The 21130-nt window shown below is 39.2% G+C and overlaps 1 protein-coding gene across 6 annotated transcripts in view; it reads left to right on the forward strand.

The window, feature by feature from the left end:
* GALNT18 (polypeptide N-acetylgalactosaminyltransferase 18) overlaps positions 1-21130 on the forward strand; it is a 244246-nt gene that overhangs the window by 125784 nt on the left and 97332 nt on the right. For all 6 annotated transcript variants that reach the window (XR_014955486.1, XM_085579837.1, XM_085579838.1 and 3 more), the window contains exons 5-7: positions 10389-10572; positions 11753-11950; positions 14656-14770. Coding sequence is in view for 5 of the 6 variants with exons in the window: in XM_085579837.1 (XP_085435963.1) it covers positions 10389-10572; positions 11753-11950; positions 14656-14770 (497 nt within the window). In the remaining variant the exon portion in view is untranslated. The remainder of the gene's footprint in view (positions 1-10388; positions 10573-11752; positions 11951-14655; positions 14771-21130) is intronic.

The following is a 21130-nucleotide window of genomic DNA, read 5'->3' on the forward strand; positions in this document are numbered from 1 at the left end:
GAGGATTTACAGGTGTAAAAAGTACTTGGATTTTATCCATACTTCAAAAATGAGCAGTTGCAACTTCCAAGTTCTTCAAAATGGTGTGAATTAAAAGCCATGACTTATATAGCACAGTAGCTTCATCCCAAGTTGTCCCAAATTAGCTTGGCAGTGTTGCCGAGGTGACATTCCTCCAGGGGTTGCACTCTGAAGGCATCTCTTGGCTTGCTTAGAAGGTGATCAGTTAGATCCTGCTCCTCCCCTTTATGCCAGGTGAGCAGGATTTGGTGGCTGTGCAGGTAATAAATAGTGTTTGGCAGAATTTTTCAAGGCTGTATGATAAAATAAGAGGATATGTGAGAGCTGACTCTTAAGAGGTGTGATTTGAACTTGGCACTTCCAGTGACATCATGTGTGATGTTGCATTTGGGGCCCCATGATGGACCCCAGATATATAACAATGTTTTCTGAGTTCTCATTGACTTCAGTGACTACAGTATTTCCCATTTAATTTTTTTACATGCAAGGGGTATTACCTGATCTACTCTGACTGTATTGCCAGAGATGTATTACCTATTAGAATAACAACCAGATTTGCTCATATGGGGATAATTTATTTTAATTTTTGTTTTGAGAAACCTCTTGAGCGATGAACATCTTGTATCTGCAGCTCTACTGATATAAAACAAGTCCTTTTTGTGAACCAATCCCATCTGCTAAAAGATCCCTCCTGCCCAGGCAGGCTGTATTTCTCCCTGGTGGATTGGGTGCTGTATTGCTATTGCTGTGTGAATTGCATTATTCTGCAAGCAGCCATTGAAAGGAGAAGATAATAGCAGGTCACACACAACATGATCACTGGTAGCCAAGAAATCAATCTTTCTGGCTTGGAATATGGACAGAACAGTTTGCATCTGATGTGTAGGAGTTGTCTGGTACAGTAAGAGTCATTCAGTCAAAATAAAAAGCTACCAACTGTAACTCTACATTTGGGCAAGGTAAAAGAAAAAGGCACTGTGAAATAATGTTACTCCTGTCCTGACCCTCGAGAATGCTTTCATAGTATCATCAGGTTTTGTGCATGTTGGTTTGCTCCCAGGGAAGGGATTCTATGCAACAAATATAAAATTAGATTATAATATCTGATATCAAGTAAGATTTTAATAAAAATCAACAGGGTATGCAAGGCTAAGTCCTATTTATTCAAATCAAAACCTTTTAGTGCTCTCTGTCATTCTTTTAAGTAACTATTTAACAGTGAATATTACTTCTTATTGTTTACTTGGACCTGTGTTGATTAAAGGATTGGATTGCAGAGGTCCCCTTCCAGCAAGTATTTGGTGATTGCTTTCTGTTTCCTCTTCCTTTTACAGTCCTGTTCTCAGAGAGGGGTTTGATCCAGAGAGGAGTATTAGCAGCTCTGTTTCATCCAGTTCTAACTGAGCATTTGCATATTCCATTTCTAATGCAACTTGTGTGACTAATTTCCTTAGAATCCGCTCCTGAAATAAAGTAGTTACATTTGGACTAGTGTGTGGCAAGCACATTTCTCTTCCTCTCAAGATTTTTCATAGAGGTGCACAGAGAGAAATGAAAGAGAAAACAATTTCTATTTCTCTTCCTTGTTTTTCCTATGTGGAATATGTTTGGAGAATTGTTTACCTGGGGTGATTGCTTGGTTGGATTCTGGTGAGGATTGTTTGAGCCTGATGGCCAATCCAACCCACCTGGGGCTGGGCTCTCAGAGAGGGTCACAAGTTGTGTTAGAGTCAGAGAAAGTCATATGTAGTTTTAGTATCCTCCTTTTATATAGCATAATAATGTATTTTAGCATAGTTATAATAACAAAATAATTCAGCCTTCTGAATTGAGTCAGACACCGTCATTTCTTCCCATTGGGTTCACCTGTGTTTAAATACTAGTGTGTTTTAATTGGCAGGAGTTTTTTTCCTTGTAAATCTATCACAACATGAAGTGCTGGGCTCTCAGAGAGGGTCACAAGTTGTGTTAGAGTCAGAGAAAGTCATATGTAGTTTTAGTATCCTCCTTTTATATAGCATAATAATGTATTTTAGCATAGTTATAATAACAAAATAATTCAGCCTTCTGAATTGAGTCAGACACCGTCATTTCTTCCCATTGGGTTCACCTGTGTTTAAATACTAGTGTGTTTTAATTGGCAGGAGTTTTTTTCCTTGTAAATCTATCACAACATGAAGTGCCATGCTGTTTCTTGGAGTCAGGATTATTTATCGAGTTCACAGCAGAGTGAGCAGCTTGCTGCATCTTATGGTTATGTAAGTCCAGAGGTTTCTAATGTGCTCTTTAGATTGTATTTTTCTTGGTTTATACAATCTGATCTAGCTATGTTCAGGCATTTCGTTTCTTTTCTGAATAGTGATCTTCCACACACATCCAAGAAATAGTTTAGAATTAAATGCTGTATATTAAAAAAAAAAAAAAAAAAGGTGTCATTTGGATTACTGTAAACAGCTGGGACTAGAATGCATTTCTCAAGCACTTCTTTTAACTTTTAAAGGTAATTTTACAGATGAATCCAGGAACACCAAGGAATGAAATGATGAACTCAGAAATTTGGCTGATGCTATTCCAGCAGTGTGTTATATCAATGTGTCAACTCTAATGCATGGTCTTGGTGCTTGTTATGTCTCTCTCTCTACAGCCCCTTTCTAAAACTATTGTATCCAAACAAACATCAGAAGTGATTCTATGATCAGATGTGATGTAAGTATCTGACTTCAGCAATAGTGCTCATTCCTGCCCTCATTGTTGTGATCACATTATTTTAGCCATGATCCATGCAATAACAGCCCCTAAGCAGGAAGCAGTCATGCACTGAAAGCTGGAGTGGGACAGTGCTGCTGCTGAGATTAATTGAAGCATCCAGCAATCTGTACATCAAGTGTAACCATTAAGTTTATATAATTAGCTCTGTATTTAAGATCGTTTGAAATTTAAGCACCTTCCTAGGATTCTAGGTATGGCCCTGAAGGGATAGATGGCAGCCTCTGTCCCTCTGGTGCCTGTGTGACTGGTGGCAGCACTTGGCAAGTCCCTGTTCCGTGTTTAGCTGTGTTTGCGTGTTCCACACGTGCACACCCGACTGGCAATCTAAGAAAAGACATTTTGTGCCTTTTTATTAGTCCTGCCTTGCCTCTTAAAGAGATGGAATGTTCACCTGAGAGGAAATTTGTTTACTTTTCCCTCTCTAAATGCTAACACTTCCCTTTAGTAAGCCCTGCTCTGTACTCAGAGGTAAGCATGCGAGTCTCCCATTGTTGCTGGGATGGAAGGGCAGTGTTCAGTTCCTTTGGTGCAATGCATTTCTGTTGACCTCAGCAAGATCCCAGATATCAGCTGCCTCTTAATTCTGGCACAGGGATTGGGAGAAGCCCTTGAATCTGCTCTGAATCAGAGTTCTCAGGGCCCCATATGGGCCACAGCTCAAAATGCAGTATTACAGCCTTAGGGAAATTTTGCAGTGATAATTTACAGCCCTGGGATTTGGGAGATCCAGGTTCTATTCCTCCCCTTCTGCAACTTCTGGTGTCACCTTGGAGATTCATCTGGCATCTCAATTTATGTCTCTGTCTTGCAAAGTGTTGGGAGACTGCTGCTATAACGTGGGCTGGGTGATCCTTAAGATGGGATGCACCTTACGTGAATCGAGTGCTGTGAAGATAGATAGATATTCAAACAATACTCAACTGAAGGGAAATAAAAGGAACTTACAACCCTTGTAATAAAGACATTACCCCGGAAGATTAGTAGTAACAAAAAATAACAGCTGTAATATTTATTTCTTCTGTATCTCCCTCCTTCATACCAGTGTTGATCTAGAAGAGTTTCCAAAAGATAATTTTCATAGTTCTTTTTGGGATTTGTTAAGACACAGCAATATTTTTATGTAGGACTTAATGTTCTGAAGTGTGGTATCGCATTTTCGTGGCTGGGATTGGAAATACACATAATTTAGGAAAAAACCAAAGTGAACCTAAGTAGTGAATGTGTTTGCTAGATGGCTCAAGGAAGAGTTGCTGGCACAGATTTCTTCTGCAAAGCCTATTTTTTGTTGGAAGCTATTTAATTGCTGTTTTGAGGTGGATTTATTTGCTGTATGTTGTCCTTTTGGTGTAGGATTCCCAGGACCTTACACAAGGATTCAGTGAAATGCAGAGGTATTTTTGTGAAGGAGCTGAGAATGGATCAAAGCAGCCCCTATTAAACCCCTTGAAAACTTCCCATTCCTCTGTGTAGATTCTCCTGGGCAATTCAAATAATGTGTGTGTGTGTGTAGGGGTAAGAAGGGAAATGCATTTCTTTTCCCTGTCTTTATTGTGGGAGAAGGGTGCTGTTCACGTGCTAAAGAAACCCTTGGCTTGTAATCCAAGATGTGAGCTGTAATAGATTGTTGTAGGCAATTTATCTTAGTAGACCCGAGGAGGTCTGACAGCAGCTGGGACTTGGGCTTGCTGAATGCAAAGGTTGTGGCTGTAAAAGTTCATTACAATCTCTATCTTTACATGTGGATAGCCTGAACTTCTGAGATTAAATTGATAGCCTGAATTTCTGAGATTAGACTATGCATCTCTGTCAACAGTGCAGGTTAGGTATGGGAGTTGAGGAGAAGGATTCCACTGCTTTTTTTGTTTCTCATGTCTATCACGTTGGTAATTTCCCCTGGGCAGTTTATCTATTACCAGATAACATAGGGCTATTAAATACGTGTGCACAGCAGGCCCTCCTTATCTGCTTGAGCCTTGTTACCCTCTGCTGCAGACATTCTCTGTACACATGTGCATTACAAATGACATGCCTCTGTCTGGTTATAAATATTTTCCATTTGGAATTATCTGCTTCTGCTACAGAGATGAGAGGTGATCACTTCAGCATGAAAGATAAGGGACCAGAGGTAAGAAAAACAAAAATGATGAAGCACCGAGCTGCATACAAAATAAGTGATGTAATCCACATATTCTGTTAGATAAAGGACAACAAAACAGGTTCTCTCATATGCCTAGCTGCTGCCATGAATTCAAGTTGTTACATTAATTCAGGCTGGTTGCCTACAGAGGGATTTAGGGGGAAGAGAGGAGGGGTTTTGCAGCAAACCTGTTATAACAGGCTTTTTTTATTTGCCAGAAAGTTAGCTATGTTAATACATGCTAAAGTTGGAAAAGCAGCTCTTCCTGTTCCTAAGACTTAGAGCCAAAAATAATTGGGTAAAGAGGATGGAAAAATCTTAGTTTATAATTAATTGGCTGGTGTGAATTCTGTCTTTTTGCCAATTTAGTGGTCTTTCATGCAGAAATAAGATGTACCTGATGAGATAGATGTTTCCAGTGTGGCAAAACAACTTGTTGAGCTGTGCTAGGTGACTGTTTTGCCTTCCTACAAGGCAGTGGATCCCGTTCTGACCTGCTGCACAGAGAATTCAGGAAGGCTCTGGGATCCTTGCCAGAAGCAAGCTGACCAGTGGTCTCTTGGTTCCAAATGCAGGCATAAACTCCTGCTGTGTTCTTGCAGGTGCTGTAATGATTTGCCTTTAAAAGTGTCCTTTATGATCCAAGGAAATGTCCAGCAATTTTCTTTACCTGGGGACCAGAGTGCACCTTCTAAGCAGCTCAGTGAAGACACAGACAAAAAAATGAATTGGCAGGATTTTACCCCTTTCATATAACATGTCAATCCACTGTTTTTGGCACAAGGAGGCCAATTGTTAATTTAAACCCAGTTCTGTATTGACAAGTAATTATTTCCCCTCACAGTAAAATAAGCCATATTTGTGCCAAGGGCCAAAGTAAAGAGGGACATGGTAATTCCTGGGCATTTGACATTAAAGTAATTATTTCCCTAAAGGAAAATCACAAGGTTTGCAGATATGGCAGTAACATGCAGCAGGCATTGCTGGGCCAAAGTCACCAGGGTCTCTTAGGCTTTAGAAAATGCAGAGTGTTATGAGTGTTGTTTTATTTATGTGTATTTGTTATTTTAGCTCTTTTGAGAAACTTACAGCTAAGAAAAAGGTCAGTAAAATGCATGTCTTAGCCAAACATAGTGTGAGGAGGCTTCATAAACCTGGTTGTTGTGAGACATGCGAGCTCATTCAAGCACTCAGAGTGGGAGTATTTTAAAGTATGAAAGTTACTGAAAGTTAGCCTTAATTAGATGTTCTTTAAGCTCCTTCTCCATGACTGTGAGGCAGTAATTTGTTTTTTTATGGCAACGCTGTTTATATTAATTACTTTGAAATTTGAATTCTGGGGACAGACCCACAGCTGCTGTAGGACACTAAGGGGCTGAGGCACCAGCATTGAGCCTGCTCACTTCTCAATTTAGTGGGCACAGAGGCTTACAAAAGGTAGCCCACTTCATGCAGCTAGATGAAAAGCATGATCTGTAGATGGTTTTCCATTCAAGAAAATGAGGTGGCTGATGCCTTCTGACTCCTCAAGCTCTTTGCTCCATCCTGTCCAGTTTCTGCCATTTCCTAAGAAGGCAAAATTGTGTGAATCCTTTAGCACTGCTTTGTCATACTGAGTAGGGGAACTTGACAAACAAAATCTTTGTCAATTTGATAAAAATAAACAAACAACCTATTAGAAGAGTTTGAACCTAATTATGTTAATATTAAACATAATTATGGCACACTAATTATGTTTTCTACATTTGTGAGGAGAGTTGTGCTGTGCTCTCCAGACATCTGTACCATATAGAGACAGGTGGTAGAGTGCAACATTTCCAAGTGCCATTTTCCATTCCATATATGGCTGCTCTTTCATTCCAGTTGCAGAGCCTCATTCAGCTTAGTCAAATTGAGTCCTTATTTGAGAGATTCTGTGCTGAAAGGCAAATCCATCTTTATAAGCCTGTTTGTTTCCATAATTAGACACTGAATCAACAGTGTATTGAAGATGACACATTTGCTTATTCCCTGTCTTCTCCCTATGGTGACATAAAGTTGTGAAGCACAATAATTAATGAAAAACCCTGTTTATTATTCAGGCAACATATCTTGAAGTGGGAAAAAAAAAAAAGAACTTGGATTAAAATAATATTGCTGAAGACCATCAGAGACATAGCAAAGTGTTTGAATAGTTCTGGGGGGAGAGTCCCATCATTCAGGCCAGTTGGACTGGGTGCTCTAAAACTGTCAAATACAATTGAATTCAGATTTCTCATGTAAAACTCAGGAAGACATGGAATGCATGGGGAAAAAAACTAACTCAACTCTTTTGCTAGGGCATTTTTAAAGTGTTCAATTGTGACTTTCTAAACTTCATTAGCATGTTGTCTCCGTGCTGTGGCTGAGTGAAAATAATCTATCTTTTTCACAGCCTTATCTTTTCTTCTGGGAGAATCTGCCCAATAGGTCTTGTAAGACAAAGGGTGCATATAATGCTCTGCCTTTGCAGAGTAAAGCTGATCTGTTTTAAATAATAAAGGCCAGAAAGTGCCTGACTGCACACTACTGCTCTGTCTCCTGTGCACATGCCACAAAGTCACTGCTTGTGGGCCAGTGTTGAAGATTAAGGAAAAAGCAGCAGTTTCCTAAACCACCTGAGGATGTTCCTGAAGCCCACGGGATGGTTCCTCCCTGCTGACTCACCACGGGTAATCCTCCAAGGTTCCCCTGAGATGCTTCAGGCCATACACTTCATTTGCAAAGAGCAGCATTGTAACCAGAAAATCAGAAGCGTGTACTGCCTAGTAAGTGTCACAGCTCTAATGTGTAGCTGAAGTCATGCTGGTGGCAAGCCAAGGTTTGGGTTCTGTTCCATTTCCATCTCTTTCTATTGTACACCCAGCTATGAAATAGATTTTGTGTTTACTCAAGCTTCTAAAGTCAGTCCACATTAGGAAATGTGTAAGGCAGGAGTAAGAATAGCCCACTTACTGAAATGGAGTGACTGAGAGAGCAATGACTCTGTCAAGGCTACTGATTCTCGAGTCCTTGATTAGAGCTCACTTTCCTTCCACATATTTTATCCTCAGTGAAGATGCTGCATTGTTGTGGCAAATAAAGCCTCCTGATATTGCAAAGCTGTGAGCAGCCACTTACACCAAGAACAAAGCTTTAATCCTTGTGTTTTGATATTCACCTTCTGCAGTCTTGCATTTTGGGAATAGAAAATGGGTTTATACTATTTGTAGGTGCATAGAATTTCCATAACATAAATATCTTCTTTTCAATTTCATGTGCTGTTAGCTAGTGGTTGGTTTGATAGATACGTGCTTGCTACAAATCTCTATGTGTTAGGAGGTGAGCAGTAAGAACATATGGTTTGGCACAAGCATTAAATAAATTAATGTGGGGTTTTTTTTTTACTTCATAAAGGAGAAAAAGCATATTGATCAATAAGCAACAAGTCTAATACAAAACAGAAGAACTCTCTGTGCTATGTAAGTGGCTCATGTTGTTTATTCCAGGTGATGCAGTCACAGACAAACAAATTGAATAGATATTGGCAATGTAATGTTGAAAATTTTGGCAACATATCCAGTCAATTCCTAAAATATTGCTGCATTTTAAGTGTTGTGATGGACATGATCAGCAGAATATTTCTTTTTAATTCCTGTTTTTATGAAAACCTGTAAGTGTCAGGACTTTTCTGTGGTATTCTCATTTCATGCAGAGTTCATTGACACAAAGGTACATGGCATGCACAGTCCTGCAAGGTGAGAAACCAGCTTCATCACACCTGGGGGACGTCCAAGTGTCTTTACAAACAGGGATGAACTTTAGGAGTCTTTGGACTTCATGAGCTCTGTTCTTCTGTCTGCTTAAGAGAGGACACACCCACCTCCTTTCCAAGGATGAATGTTTAATTTGGCTCATAAAGTGTGCTTGCTTTTAATTTTCTGTGCCATTACCCATTCTAGCATGCCAGTTGTCCAGATCTGTTTGAGGTGACCAGCTCCCAGAGTGGAAGGCTGATGGTTTGAGAAGCTGCATGGGCTCAATGGAAGGACACCCCAAAATTCACATGAGAATGTATCTGAGAGGGTTGTCCAAATGCTTCCTGCACTCAGGCAGGTTTGGTGCTGTGACTGCTTCCCTGGGGAACCTGTTCCTCAGGAGAAGTTAAGTGGCTTGCTGAAGTTTTCACACTCAGCATTGAGCTTTAATGCAGGTTTGATAATGCCCAGCATAGCATTATAGCCACTGTGATTAGTCTCCATCACAGCAAAGACATTCCTGTATTTGTGGAGAGATTCAGAATAAAGGGAATTTATTGTCCCGAAGAGAATTCTGAGTGATACCATAATGTAAATAGAACATAGGAGTGCTAATAAAGAATAAAGTGAACAATGGTTTCAGTTAATAATAATTGTGAACACAGTATTTATACTCCACATCTGTATTTTGTCATGCAGTGGTCTTTAAACAAGAGATATAATAGCTGTTGATCCAAGAGTTATTATATTTTAATTAGGAATTATTATTCTCTAGAGCTTTCACTGGTCTTTGTTCTAAGAGCAAAAGTTGTTGAACTTCTTAGTCAAGACAGAAACCAGTTGTCAAAGTTGGGGAAAAAAAATGGAAAGAGGAAAAATAATGCATTTTATTCTTGCTTCTCTTTTTTTCTTGAAATATTGGTAGAGAAGATTCATGAAAAATACTTGGGCTTTTTATTTTTTTTCCTGGAAATAGAAGACAGGTGCCTTGTTTATTGTTGCAGTAATATAATATGCTCTTATGTAGCTATGACACTTCATTTTGTGGCATGTTACTGTTAAACAGTGTCAGGATTCTGATGGCAGTCATGTAGGCTAAATAGTTACATCTATATAACTATTTTGTTGCTACATAATTCTGTTGCAGCATTTCTGAGAGAGAGAGGGCGTGATTCATGTTTGGAGTGAGATTTGAGCTACTCCAGTCTCGGCCTCAGATTTGGGCCTTGTGAAGCCCTCTAAGCCTGAGACGAAGTTAGAAATTTAGAGTTTGTGGCGCAGTTAGAAATTATATTAAGGTGTGATGGGAAGCACTGGGCTGTCTGGGTGTGAAGCAGTATAGCTTTATAGTGTGAGGTTTAGGCCAACTTAAGACAAGGATAAACAATGTTCACTTGCCAATGCCTTTTTAAACTGTAAACTATATAAAAGTGTATAAAAACTGCCATCTTCTCACTAATAAATGGAGAACGTTGCATTAATCATGTTGGTTGGATGTCTGTTCTGTCCTGTCCAGCTCTCCCAATCTATGAGGTCCCTGGCTTTGTAATTCCTGGTCCTTCTTTTTGTTTACCTCCTTTTAGACTGACTATTTGAGAATTCTGAGTAGCTATGTGAAAGCTTCTCCTGTTTCACTGAAACAACAGATTTTTACATCTCGTCAAGCTGACATTTCTTGCTAACACCTAATTCTTCCCCTCCTACAGCGGAGCTCAAGGAGAAGCTGCAGAAGTATGTCGATGAGGTGAATGCCCACAAGCCTGGTTTCATCAAGGTTGTCCGGCACAGCAAGCAGGAGGGGCTGATCCGCTCGCGGGTCAGCGGCTGGCGAGCAGCCACAGCCCCGGTTGTTGCGCTCTTCGATGCCCACGTGGAGTTCAATGTGGGTTGGTAGGTGCCTCCTTCCATTTCTCCTTCCATTTCTCCTTCCATTTCTCCTTCCATTTCTCCTTCCATTTCTCCTTCCATTTCTCCTTCCATTTCTCCTTCCATTTCTCCTTCCATTTCTCCTTCCATTTCTCCTTCCATTTCTCCTTCCATTTCTCCTTCCATTTCTCCTTCCATTTCTCCTTCCACTTCTCCTTCCACTTCTCCTTCCACTTCTCCTTCCACTTCTCCTTCCACTTCTCCTTCCACTTCTCCTTCCACTTCTCCTTCCACTTCTCCTTCCATTTCTCCTTCAACTTCTCCTTCAATTTCACCAGACCTTTACCGAGCACTGGTGTTAAATTACTGACTGGCGTTCCTCTTGCATTTAGAGGGTGAGTGAGAATTCTGAGCTTTTTAATGAAAATTCAGGCATAATCATGGACAGGAGCAGGAAAAATGTGTCTGTGCTGTGTCATATGATCTAGATCCATTTTTATGGTTTGAGTAATCTGCTGATTTAATTACAATGTAATATTGTAATACTAGAAAACTGCACATTAAAAAACACCTCCAGTAATGTAGCCCTTTGCCCATGAAGGTGAATGTACCTTCTCTTCATTAAAAAATGCTATGTTTCTATTATGTTCTTCAGTATAAACAAGTGTTATTTTGGCCACTTTGCAAAAGTAAACAGAACTAAAATAACGTACTCTAACTTGTTCAGTCTGGATTTACTATCTCCCTTGGTCCTTAAATAAAAATGATGGTAAAAAGGCAAGAGCTTCTGTCTCTAGGATAGATCTATTATTAACTCTGATCCTGATGTCCTTGATAATGTTGAGAGCCTGAAGTTACCATTACTTGGTAGCAAGGGTATAAATGCTCTATGATACACAGATACTCACTTCTTCCATCCACCAGCTCAAACCAAGGTTAACAACAGGGTATCTTAGAGAATATGTTGCAGTGTGTTATTTTTGGGCAAATCCTGCACTGTCAAAACTCCATCTTGAAGCAGAGAGGGCTCTGAATGGGTAACAGCTTTAGACTTTGCTCTTTCTGAAAAATACTGCATAAGTTGCTGTATTGTTTATTTGGTGGTGGACTAAATAATCTTTAAGGGCTCCTTCCAAAACAAACTACTCTGTGGTTTTCATCAGCTTGTACTGGTGTAATCTTAACACTGTATTTTTTTTTTTAGGGCGGAACCAGTGCTCACCAGGATAAAAGAAAACAGAAAAAGAGTAATTTCTCCATCATTCGATAACATTAAGTATGATAATTTTGAAATAGAAGAGTATCCCCTCTCAGCACAAGGGTTTGACTGGGAGCTGTGGTGCCGGTATCTGAACCCTCCTAAGTCCTGGTGGAAACTCGAGAACACAACTGCTCCAATAAGGTAACGGTGGCCCAAATTACAGTGCCACTGGCAAAGTGGGCTCAGCTATGTAATAGCTTTTACTGACTGTAAAGTTCAAATACTTAAATATCCTTGGCCTGTCCTCTACAGCTTTGTCCTTGATGCCTACACAATCATCAAAAAACCTTATTTTCAGTAGATATTTTAAAAGGTTTTTAAAGGAAGCTTTTGTTTCCAGTAGATCTTTTAAAACAGGTTTCCTGCCCAAGTGGAGTGGTAGGTGGGGCTGCTCAGCAGCGCTGCTTTCTCCAAATGTCTTACCTGCTAATTTAGTGCTTACAGGCCAGAAATGGAATTTTCATTGCAGTTACATTATATAAGCAGAGCTTATCTGACAGCTGTATCCTTTATAACGTTGTCACATAGGTGTACAGCTGTGTCCTAGGAGTTAATGTTTGCAAAGGCTGTGAGCAAAGGCTGTATCGGGTCCTTGCTTTGGGACAGAGTCTGTACTTTCTTACCATGTCCAGAGTGTTGGTACAGAACAATACCTTTGTCTCAGGGAGGGGAGTAGTAGCCTCTGAACCCACTGAGCAGCTCTGCTGAGATTACAGGCCTTTCTTGTAGATACACATTCATTGATTCAAAGAGGTCACTGTTACCTGTGCTCTAGCTCCCTGCAGAAATAAAGTGTGAAGGCTGTTTTCATCACATGAAAAGCAGAACCTCAAATAACACTGGCAGCTATTTTTCATCCAGAAGCTCTGTCTTTACAGGCAGGCACTTTTCTCAGGTTCTGTCAGTTTAACACTGACCCATAAACAGGACCTAGAAAGAAGGAGATAAAAATGAACAGGTTTGCCACAGACAAATATTAAAAGGTGTGATAATTTCTACATCATTAGGAATAGTTATTGCTGTTAATGAACTCTGTTAATGCTATAAAAATATTCCTGTGAAGACAGGTTGGGAGAGTTTGGGTTGCTCAGCATGGAGAAGAAAAGGCTCCAGGGACATTTACAGCACCTTCCAGTACCTAAACAGTGGTTCCAAGAAAGCTGGTAAGGGACAAAAGCAGGTAGTAATAGGACAACAGGGAACAGCTTTAAACTGACAGAGGGCAGGGTTATGTTAGATATTAGGATTAAATTCTTTACTGTGAGGGTGGTGAGGCACTGGAACAGGTTGCCCAGGGAAATTGTGGATGCCCCATCCATAGAAGTGTTCAAGGCCAGGCTGAATGGGGCTCTGAGCAACCTCATTTATTTGAAGATGTACCTGCTTAAGGCTGGGGTTTGGAATGAGATAATCTTTAAAGTCCTTTCCAGCTCAAGCCATTCTGTGATTCTGTGATTAACTATATAGAGTAATTACTATGATTTTTAAAAATAAAAGTATTGAAACACAAAGTAATGAGGGAATATACTTTTCCATTTTACCCCTAAACTCTGTTCTATATGAGGACTGTGAGTAAGTGTCCTATATGAATTTCAGCTTTGTTCCCTAGCTGTTTCCCTGGCACATTTTTTTTTAAATTCAGTGCAATATGCTGCATGTGTGTTTTGGATAATTAAAACAAATACACCAACAAACAAAACTATGTGTATTGATGGATGGTTTCTATCATGCCTCCATTATCCTTCTAGAATTATAGCAAAGGGAATGAGGTGCACAGAGAAATACTTTAAAACAACAAAAGCTAAAGTACCTTATCATAAAAGAAGCATAAGTTTTGTATTGATGTTAACTGCTATTTTCTTCATTAATAAATGCATCAGAAATGGTCTTTAATTGTTATAAAGCAGATACTATAGCACTTGGAGGCATTAATATATAGATTTCTGGAGAATTGTTTGAAAGCAGGTGTGTCCACTAGCTGTAGCTTGAGTGTTCTCAATAAAACCAGGGTGAATTTCTCTGTAGTACTAATTAATATCCAGAATGCCTGATAACAGTGTAATAATCTGAAAAGACATATTTATTTCTTGCAATTGTGGATTATAAGGTACGTGAAAAATGAAAAGGCTAAATGACTCTATATCCTTCTCTACTTATAAGGTAAAATTGTACCCTCTGTGGCTGAACTCTTACCTGATTAAAATTGGTTCTGTATAGTAAAAATCAGCTGGTTCACACCATAGCATAAACAGAGCTTACTGATCCAGTAAAGTTATATGATGTCTTTAAATTTGGCTCAGGACAATGGACTAATGTTACACTATGCTGGTAAAGGCAGACTTTTCTTGATTCTGTATTAAAAAACTTATCTGGATGGTCCTATTCACAAAACAATCTCTTTTTTTAGGTAAGCTTACAGACATAAATTTTTTAGCTCTAGGTGAGCCTGGCTTCTGGCTGAGCACACAGAACTGTGCATCAACGGGTATCATTTGTAATTGTCACAGACAAGAGATTTAGCAAGAACAGAGACTACACTGGCTGGTAGCTGAGAAACAAAACTGTGGCTCCTGTGTCTCGCACTATTAGCACTGAAATCCTAACTGCTCTGGTGAATATTTATGTCTAATAATTCAATTCTATTTTTCTTCAATGGTGTTAATTTTACTTTAGAATTAGGAGTATTAGAAAGCAAGGCTCAATAAAACTCTTGGAGAAATACTTTCTTAAAAATCTGTTTTGCTGCACCATTTTACCTAGCAATGAGAAATACAATCTGTGTCTGAATAATAAAATTCTTCAGAATTTATCTGCTAATTTTGGTTGCTGATGATTTATTCTTCCAGAAGTCCTGCATTGATTGGATGCTTCATAGTAGATAGAGAATACTTCCAAGAGATTGGATTACTGGATGAAGGCATGGAAGTGTATGGAGGAGAGAATGTGGAGCTTGGAATTAGGGTAAGGAAAATAATTAGCCAGTACTGGTGACTTACAGTATAGATTGCTTCTTATTGCAGGGGGGAAAGCAGTCCAAAACATGGATGATGGCATGAAAAGGAGGTCCACAGCTCTGCAGACATGTAAATGTATTTGAGGAGAGAGGAGTGAAAAAAGAGCAATAGCTTTCTTTACAGAACTTAATCTGGGACAAGGGTAGAAGTACAGAATTTAGGAATGTTCTTCCAACAGTGCTAGAATTTCGCAGAGTTGATAGCTAAAATTCCCTGCTTACCTGTGATCCTGGACTCAGTAAGGAGAATAGTTTCTCACAAGTGTGATGGGAAAAACCTTTCTAGATGACTTAGTTTATTTAAATTAGGAAAATCACTGTGGAGCAATGTAGAATATAGAGGCATTTATGCTGCCTTCCAGATGGAAAAGAATTAAGATATTCATAAAGTGCATATATTTTCTTTTTGCATTGTACACTCTTCACCTGTTTACTATAATGCAGTATTGTGTATGATTTGTGTACTTCTTTCTGTATCTCTTCACAGCTAAATATCTTTCTGTTCTCTTTGAGAATCTTTCAGGTTTTGACAAGAGTGGTGTTTTTAGGTAGATAATGGCAATGAAAAATGGTGTAGTGTGTTACAAAACTAAGTTCGGAACCCTGCTAGGAAATGTAAGAGAAAGGTAACATTGTGTTTTGAGCCTTTTAGTTGCCAGAAGAAAAGCATACTGCTGTACAATAGCAAAAAAAAAAAAAAAAAAGGAACTTAAAGTAAGAATATAGAATTATCTCCTGAGATAGCAAGATATAACAAAAAATAGTCATTTTTATTTCTGGTTTCTTGAAATTCTTTTTCTTCTGCCTGTTAGAGATACAGAGTTTTTTCAGCCAGAGTGAAGCACAGACCCCCTTTCAGCTACAGTAGAGCACTTTTTTAAGGAAAGGGAGAGAAATGCAAGGCTTCTTTTAATAACACTGTTCTTCTCACTATGAGGGCCAGAGAGCTGCCTTCTGCTCCCAAAAACTTATTTTGCAGCTCAATGTTTCAATAAGTTGAAAATTTATGTCACTTTGATTTTTCTGTTCTTTTTACAGTGGACAAAAAATTATGTTTTCCTGCTGAGTGTGAGGCATTTTCTCTTGGTTTTCATCATAAGATGTACCCTGTCTGGTCTGCAATACTTAGCCTTGGAGGAGTTGATTGTTGGTATGTTGATAGACAAGATCAGAGAGACACAATTTCTGCATAATTGAAATTTTGGAATAGGCTGGATCACTGGAATAAGGCCCAACACTGCTTTGATTTCCTTATGGCTTTTTCTTTGTCTCCAGGAAAGCAGTGCCTGACCTACATAAAATATTTACTACATCTGTAACAGATGTAGTGTGCAAGGTAGCATAATATATGCTGCTTCATCTGACTTTATGCTGGCTTGGCTCTGGCTACATGAAAACAAATTACAGAGCTGTAACCAACAGGTTATTCAACATTTTATTAACATCTCTTCTCACAATCCTCACTGTACCTGAGATCATACAAGGATAAGACTCAGTGAGGGGAGATCTCATTGTGGTCTTCAATAACCTCACGAGTCTTCACTCTGGTGACCAGTGACAGGACCCGAGGGAATGGCCTGAAATTGTGTCACAGAAGGTTTAGGTTGGGTATCAGGAAAAGGTTTTTCACTCAGAGGGAGGTTGGGCACTGGAACATCTCCAGATTACTTGTGTCACTTTCTACTGTAGGGCCGATGATGAATGCCTTAATCAAAATAGTCATTGTTCTACAAAAACTACATTATAATTACAATATTAGTGCAATAAATAATGTTTCCATTTTAAAATGCTGGTCTCCAATCTGTGACCATGTCACACTCACTGCACCTCATCTTTCATTGTCGTTTTCTGGTTTTTTAAGCAGTATCCAGATTTTTCTAGTTTTCTGCTGCGTGAAAAGCATTATCGTTCAGGATAATGGACAAGCAGACACTGTCTGTCCAAAATGGCCTGCTAGGAAAACTTTGTGCATAAGCTTGTAAGAGCAAACATCTAGAGGAAATTGAGAGTTTATTTCTGACTGCAGAAATAGCAGCATTTGTTAGGATCACTTGAGCTACCTCTTTATCTTAAACATGCTAAGTAGAACATGGTCCCATGTCCTTATATTACTGATTTTGTTCCAGAGGATATAAAACTATTGTGAGGAATTAGATCCTGACAAATGGAGACTCTTCCCACTATCCTCACCCAGGAGTTATGTTTGTCACCTCATCATTTGCACAAATACATAGTTATTTGTGTTACATGAATGCAAGAAAATCCCCAACTATTTGTAACTATATTTGAAGTATCCATTGTTGGTAAACCATAACAAGCCACAGAAAACAGGACTTCAGAGAATTATTCTCTTGGTTCTGAATTTGTTTCAGAGCTGCTACTCAGCTCTGTTGGTCTCTGATTTGGAATACTATTTTAACTTCTAAGATTTTTACCTTTGTGTGTGGATTTGTAACAGCATTTGTAAAATACTAAACATGTATTATTAAATAAATATCAATAGGAATATTTTGCCTTGAGCCAGGAGCTGGCAGATGAGTTTCAAAACATAAATGCATTTGATTCTTAGAAAAAACTTTTTATTTACTCTTCGACCAAACGTTTTCTTGTGAATCTATTTGCCCCATAAGACAAAAAAGGCAGGCTGGTTGATGCAAGACTTGATAGAATCATTTTTGAGCAGTTCAATCACTTTAACTGGGATTTTAAAAGATTCATTTTCTGTGAAGAAGCATCATATTTGTAAATTCAGGTAAGGATGAGTGGTGCTTCTTTTTTGTTCAATTATTCCCAATTGAATGGACTTAAGTGTGCTTTTAAATTACCAGATTGCATTTAGAGGGCAAATTGGAATCACATTGTTATCCATGGGACCAAGCAGGAGCTGTTTTGGTAACTGCCTTAAAGTGGAAAAATTATGTGAGTGTAAGGCTGATGTTTCTCAGTGTCACTTGGGCTCAGCTTCTGGGTTGTGCCAGCAAGTTCTTGTGGCCATGGGAGACCCTACAAATCCTCTGCAATCAATTGGATGCATTCAGTCAGATTCTGCTTTGCATGGTTTAAATCTAGTTTGCAGTAGGCTTCTTAAAGGCCTCTTCCAATTCCTAATGAAGTCGGAAGATTTTCTATCAAAAGCAACCCTGTAGCAATTATTTTGTCTTTTAAAGCAGCCTACATGCTTGATAAAGTTCCCAAATGTCTGTTATAATAAGTTATTTGTGCCACTTTTAGGGATGCCTTAACAAATACTCAGTGATTTGCCTCAGGTCCCACACTAAGTCATCATCAGAGTAATGGAAATGCAAGCCCAGGCTTTGACTAAGAGTAATTTTGTGTGTCACAAATACTTTGTGCTTGCAGATGAATTCGTGTTCACAAGGATATAATGGCCCTGTTAAGTGGGTAAGAGGAAAATTTATTAGAAGGTAAAAGCTCTTGAAGGGAAGGATTGGGTCTTGTTCCAACTAAATGGTATAACAGGACTTTATGTTGACTGACCCAGGAGGAAAATTGCGTTTATAGTTAGACTGAGTCTGGCATGCTACTTTTGTACAGTATATTGCTGTAGTGAAATTAATTGCTTCATTTCTTGCTAGTCTGGTAGTTTGTCTGCAGACCTTTTGTGAAGCTGATGCTGTTTCTGATGGTGGAGATCTAGAGGAATGCAGTTAATGAATAGAGATGGAGAAATTAGTTATTTGAGCAGAAAATAGTCCATGTGTTCTTTGGGGTATTTTCCATGCATTAGGGTCCCTCTGTGGCAAAGCTAGCAAATGTGAAGTCCATCATGATTCTCCCTGATCTATTGTTTTTAAATTCCAGAAGTTATTATTTGTTTGTTAGTATTGGAGTGGGTCTTGGTTTGTTTGGGGTTTTTTAATGTGTTTTTGGCTCTTACTTATCTTGTTTTTTCTTTCACCTCCCCGCCACAACATACTTCTGGGATCATGATTTTTCTTTATCTGTTAGTTGGGTCTCTCCCATTTGGTTCATAGGAACTGATGGCTGCTTACATGTTTCAGCCATTTCCAGTCCACAGTGTGTGTGTATCCTGATGATTTCTCACCTGAGACCTTTCTCATAATACTGCCCTTGGGATGGTGTTCTTTTTGTTAATCACAAGCAAGTGAAGATACTTACACTTGGCCCCAAATCTCCATATTTATATGGAAACATTTTGCCCTTTTTCCTCTTTACCTAGAAGTTTCCAGCAATTTTACCTGTCAGTGCTCCTAACACAGGCAATAAGTTACATGAAACCACGACTATATTGCATGTAAATAGATGTCTGATTTTATTAAGGAAAGCCTTTCCACAGTTGTCCTGGGCATGGCTGGGGTGGAGATAATTTTGTTCCTAGTAGCTGGTACAGTGCTGTGTTTTGGGTTTAGGATGCGGATAATATTAAACCACACCAACAGTGTTCAAGCTTGAGTGAAGTTTCACAGCACATAGGCTACATTTTCTCCTTCTTGCCATGCTCTTGTTCTCATTCTTGCAGCTGCTCACTGGTGCTTTGGCTCTTCCAGCACAGTGGTCTGCCTCACACCTGCTGCCTTTGAACACCTCTGCTTCAGTAAACTTTTATTTTCTTTGAAATGTAGAGTTAATTTTAATGTCAAACAGTTTGTGATTTACCGTTGCTGCCTCACAAACTGTTAGGCAGATTGACAGGCTGGTGTGCCAAGAGGTAGAAATGTCAGGAAAGGAACAAAGAAGATGAAGGGATTTTTCACCAAACTGCTGTGTTGTGGAACTGTTTGCATGGAGAGAGAGCAGTGGGATGTGTCATGTGTGGCTGGTGTCCCTTTCTGTCCTTGCTGCTGGGCCTCCCTTCGTGGCACTCCACTGAGCAATGTAGCTCTTCCTCAAATACGCCTCAGGAAAGTTAATCAAGACATTCCCCATTCTTGCTCTTGCAGCTGTCATCACTTGTTGTAGTCTTAAAGCCATGTTTTTAGCTTGTTTTCAGTAGGAAGGCCAATATCCTTTGCCAGTAGGGAATGATTTGCTCTACAGAAAACATCCTTAGTACGTGATCGCAAGTGCTGCTCTGTAACATTCACATTCTCTGGACAGAGAGACACAATTCTGTCTCTCAGGATTTCTTGGAGAAGCACAGAGAGAAGAAGAGAAAACAATCTTTATCTCTGCTCCTTTGTTTTCCCCATGTGGAATGTGCTGTGGAGATTGTTTACCTGCAGGGATTGCTGGGTTGGATTCTGGTGAAGTTGTTTGGGGTCAGTGACCAATGGATCCAGCTGTGGCTCGGGCTCTCAGCAGAGTCACGAGTTTGACTTAGGTAAGTAAGAAATAAGTATATAGAATAATACAGTATCTCTTTAAATAGTATATTAATGTATTATAGTATAGTTTTAATAAAGCTATCCTTCAACCTTCTGATCTGGAGCAGACATCATCATTTCATCCCCGCATCCAGGGTTCACCGCATATACTGCTCAACAGTACAAGGTTGGTGATGTGTAAAGGCAAAAGGCTGAAAAGTCCAAAAATAGAAATACCCTTAGTTGTTACTCTGAGATAACTTTTAAATACTGCCTTTCCATATAATAATTTATCTTTAAATTTGCATTAAAGCTTTAAATAGAGAGCAGTTTATTTTGCTTTTATCCATTTTGTGAATTAAGAGGAGACTATTTCTGGATTGAAGCCTGAAAGAAAAAAATTGTAAAGATTGACCAGATGTTACTTGTTACAAGATGCAGCCAATGCCTTCCACAGCTCACACTTTCACCAAGACAAAAATAATTCCTTAGCAGTGCAAGTAAGGCATAAGCACTTGCCTTGCACCCTGTGTAACCAGCAGTGGCTTATCCGCGTGCACAGGATTATTCCTGAGGTTAATTTTGTTTTGCAAAGTACCTCACTGTGTCAACAATTTGAATCTCAAGATGACACAGGATAAAATTCTCTATTTACAGGATTGCAATTCCAACAGGTTAAAAAAGAAAGGCTCTATTGAGAATAAAATAAGTAATTGTCATGCCTCCAAATTTTGCCAGTCAAGACAAAAAGTACTGGCTTTTTTTGGCTTGTTCTGGTTTCAGTCACTCTTACATTGGAATAATTGTTTTTCCCTCTGTTCTTCTTATGAATGCCTCAGCAGGTAATCTGCAGCTACAGCATGTGTAATTACACATTACCAGTGAATCAGTTTTGTGGTTTTGCTATTTCTGGGGTGAGAACATTTTATTAGCTGCTCCCACAGGAAAGAAAAGTATTACAGCAGCAGCTAACACAGGACATGACTATACCCTACAAGAAAGGATGAGGAGGCACTTGGAGAT

The sequence above is a fragment of the Lonchura striata genome, chromosome 5, assembly GCF_050655825.1.
Source record: "Lonchura striata isolate lonStrDom1 chromosome 5, ASM5065582v1, whole genome shotgun sequence".
Taxonomy (NCBI): Eukaryota; Metazoa; Chordata; class Aves; order Passeriformes; family Estrildidae; genus Lonchura; species Lonchura striata.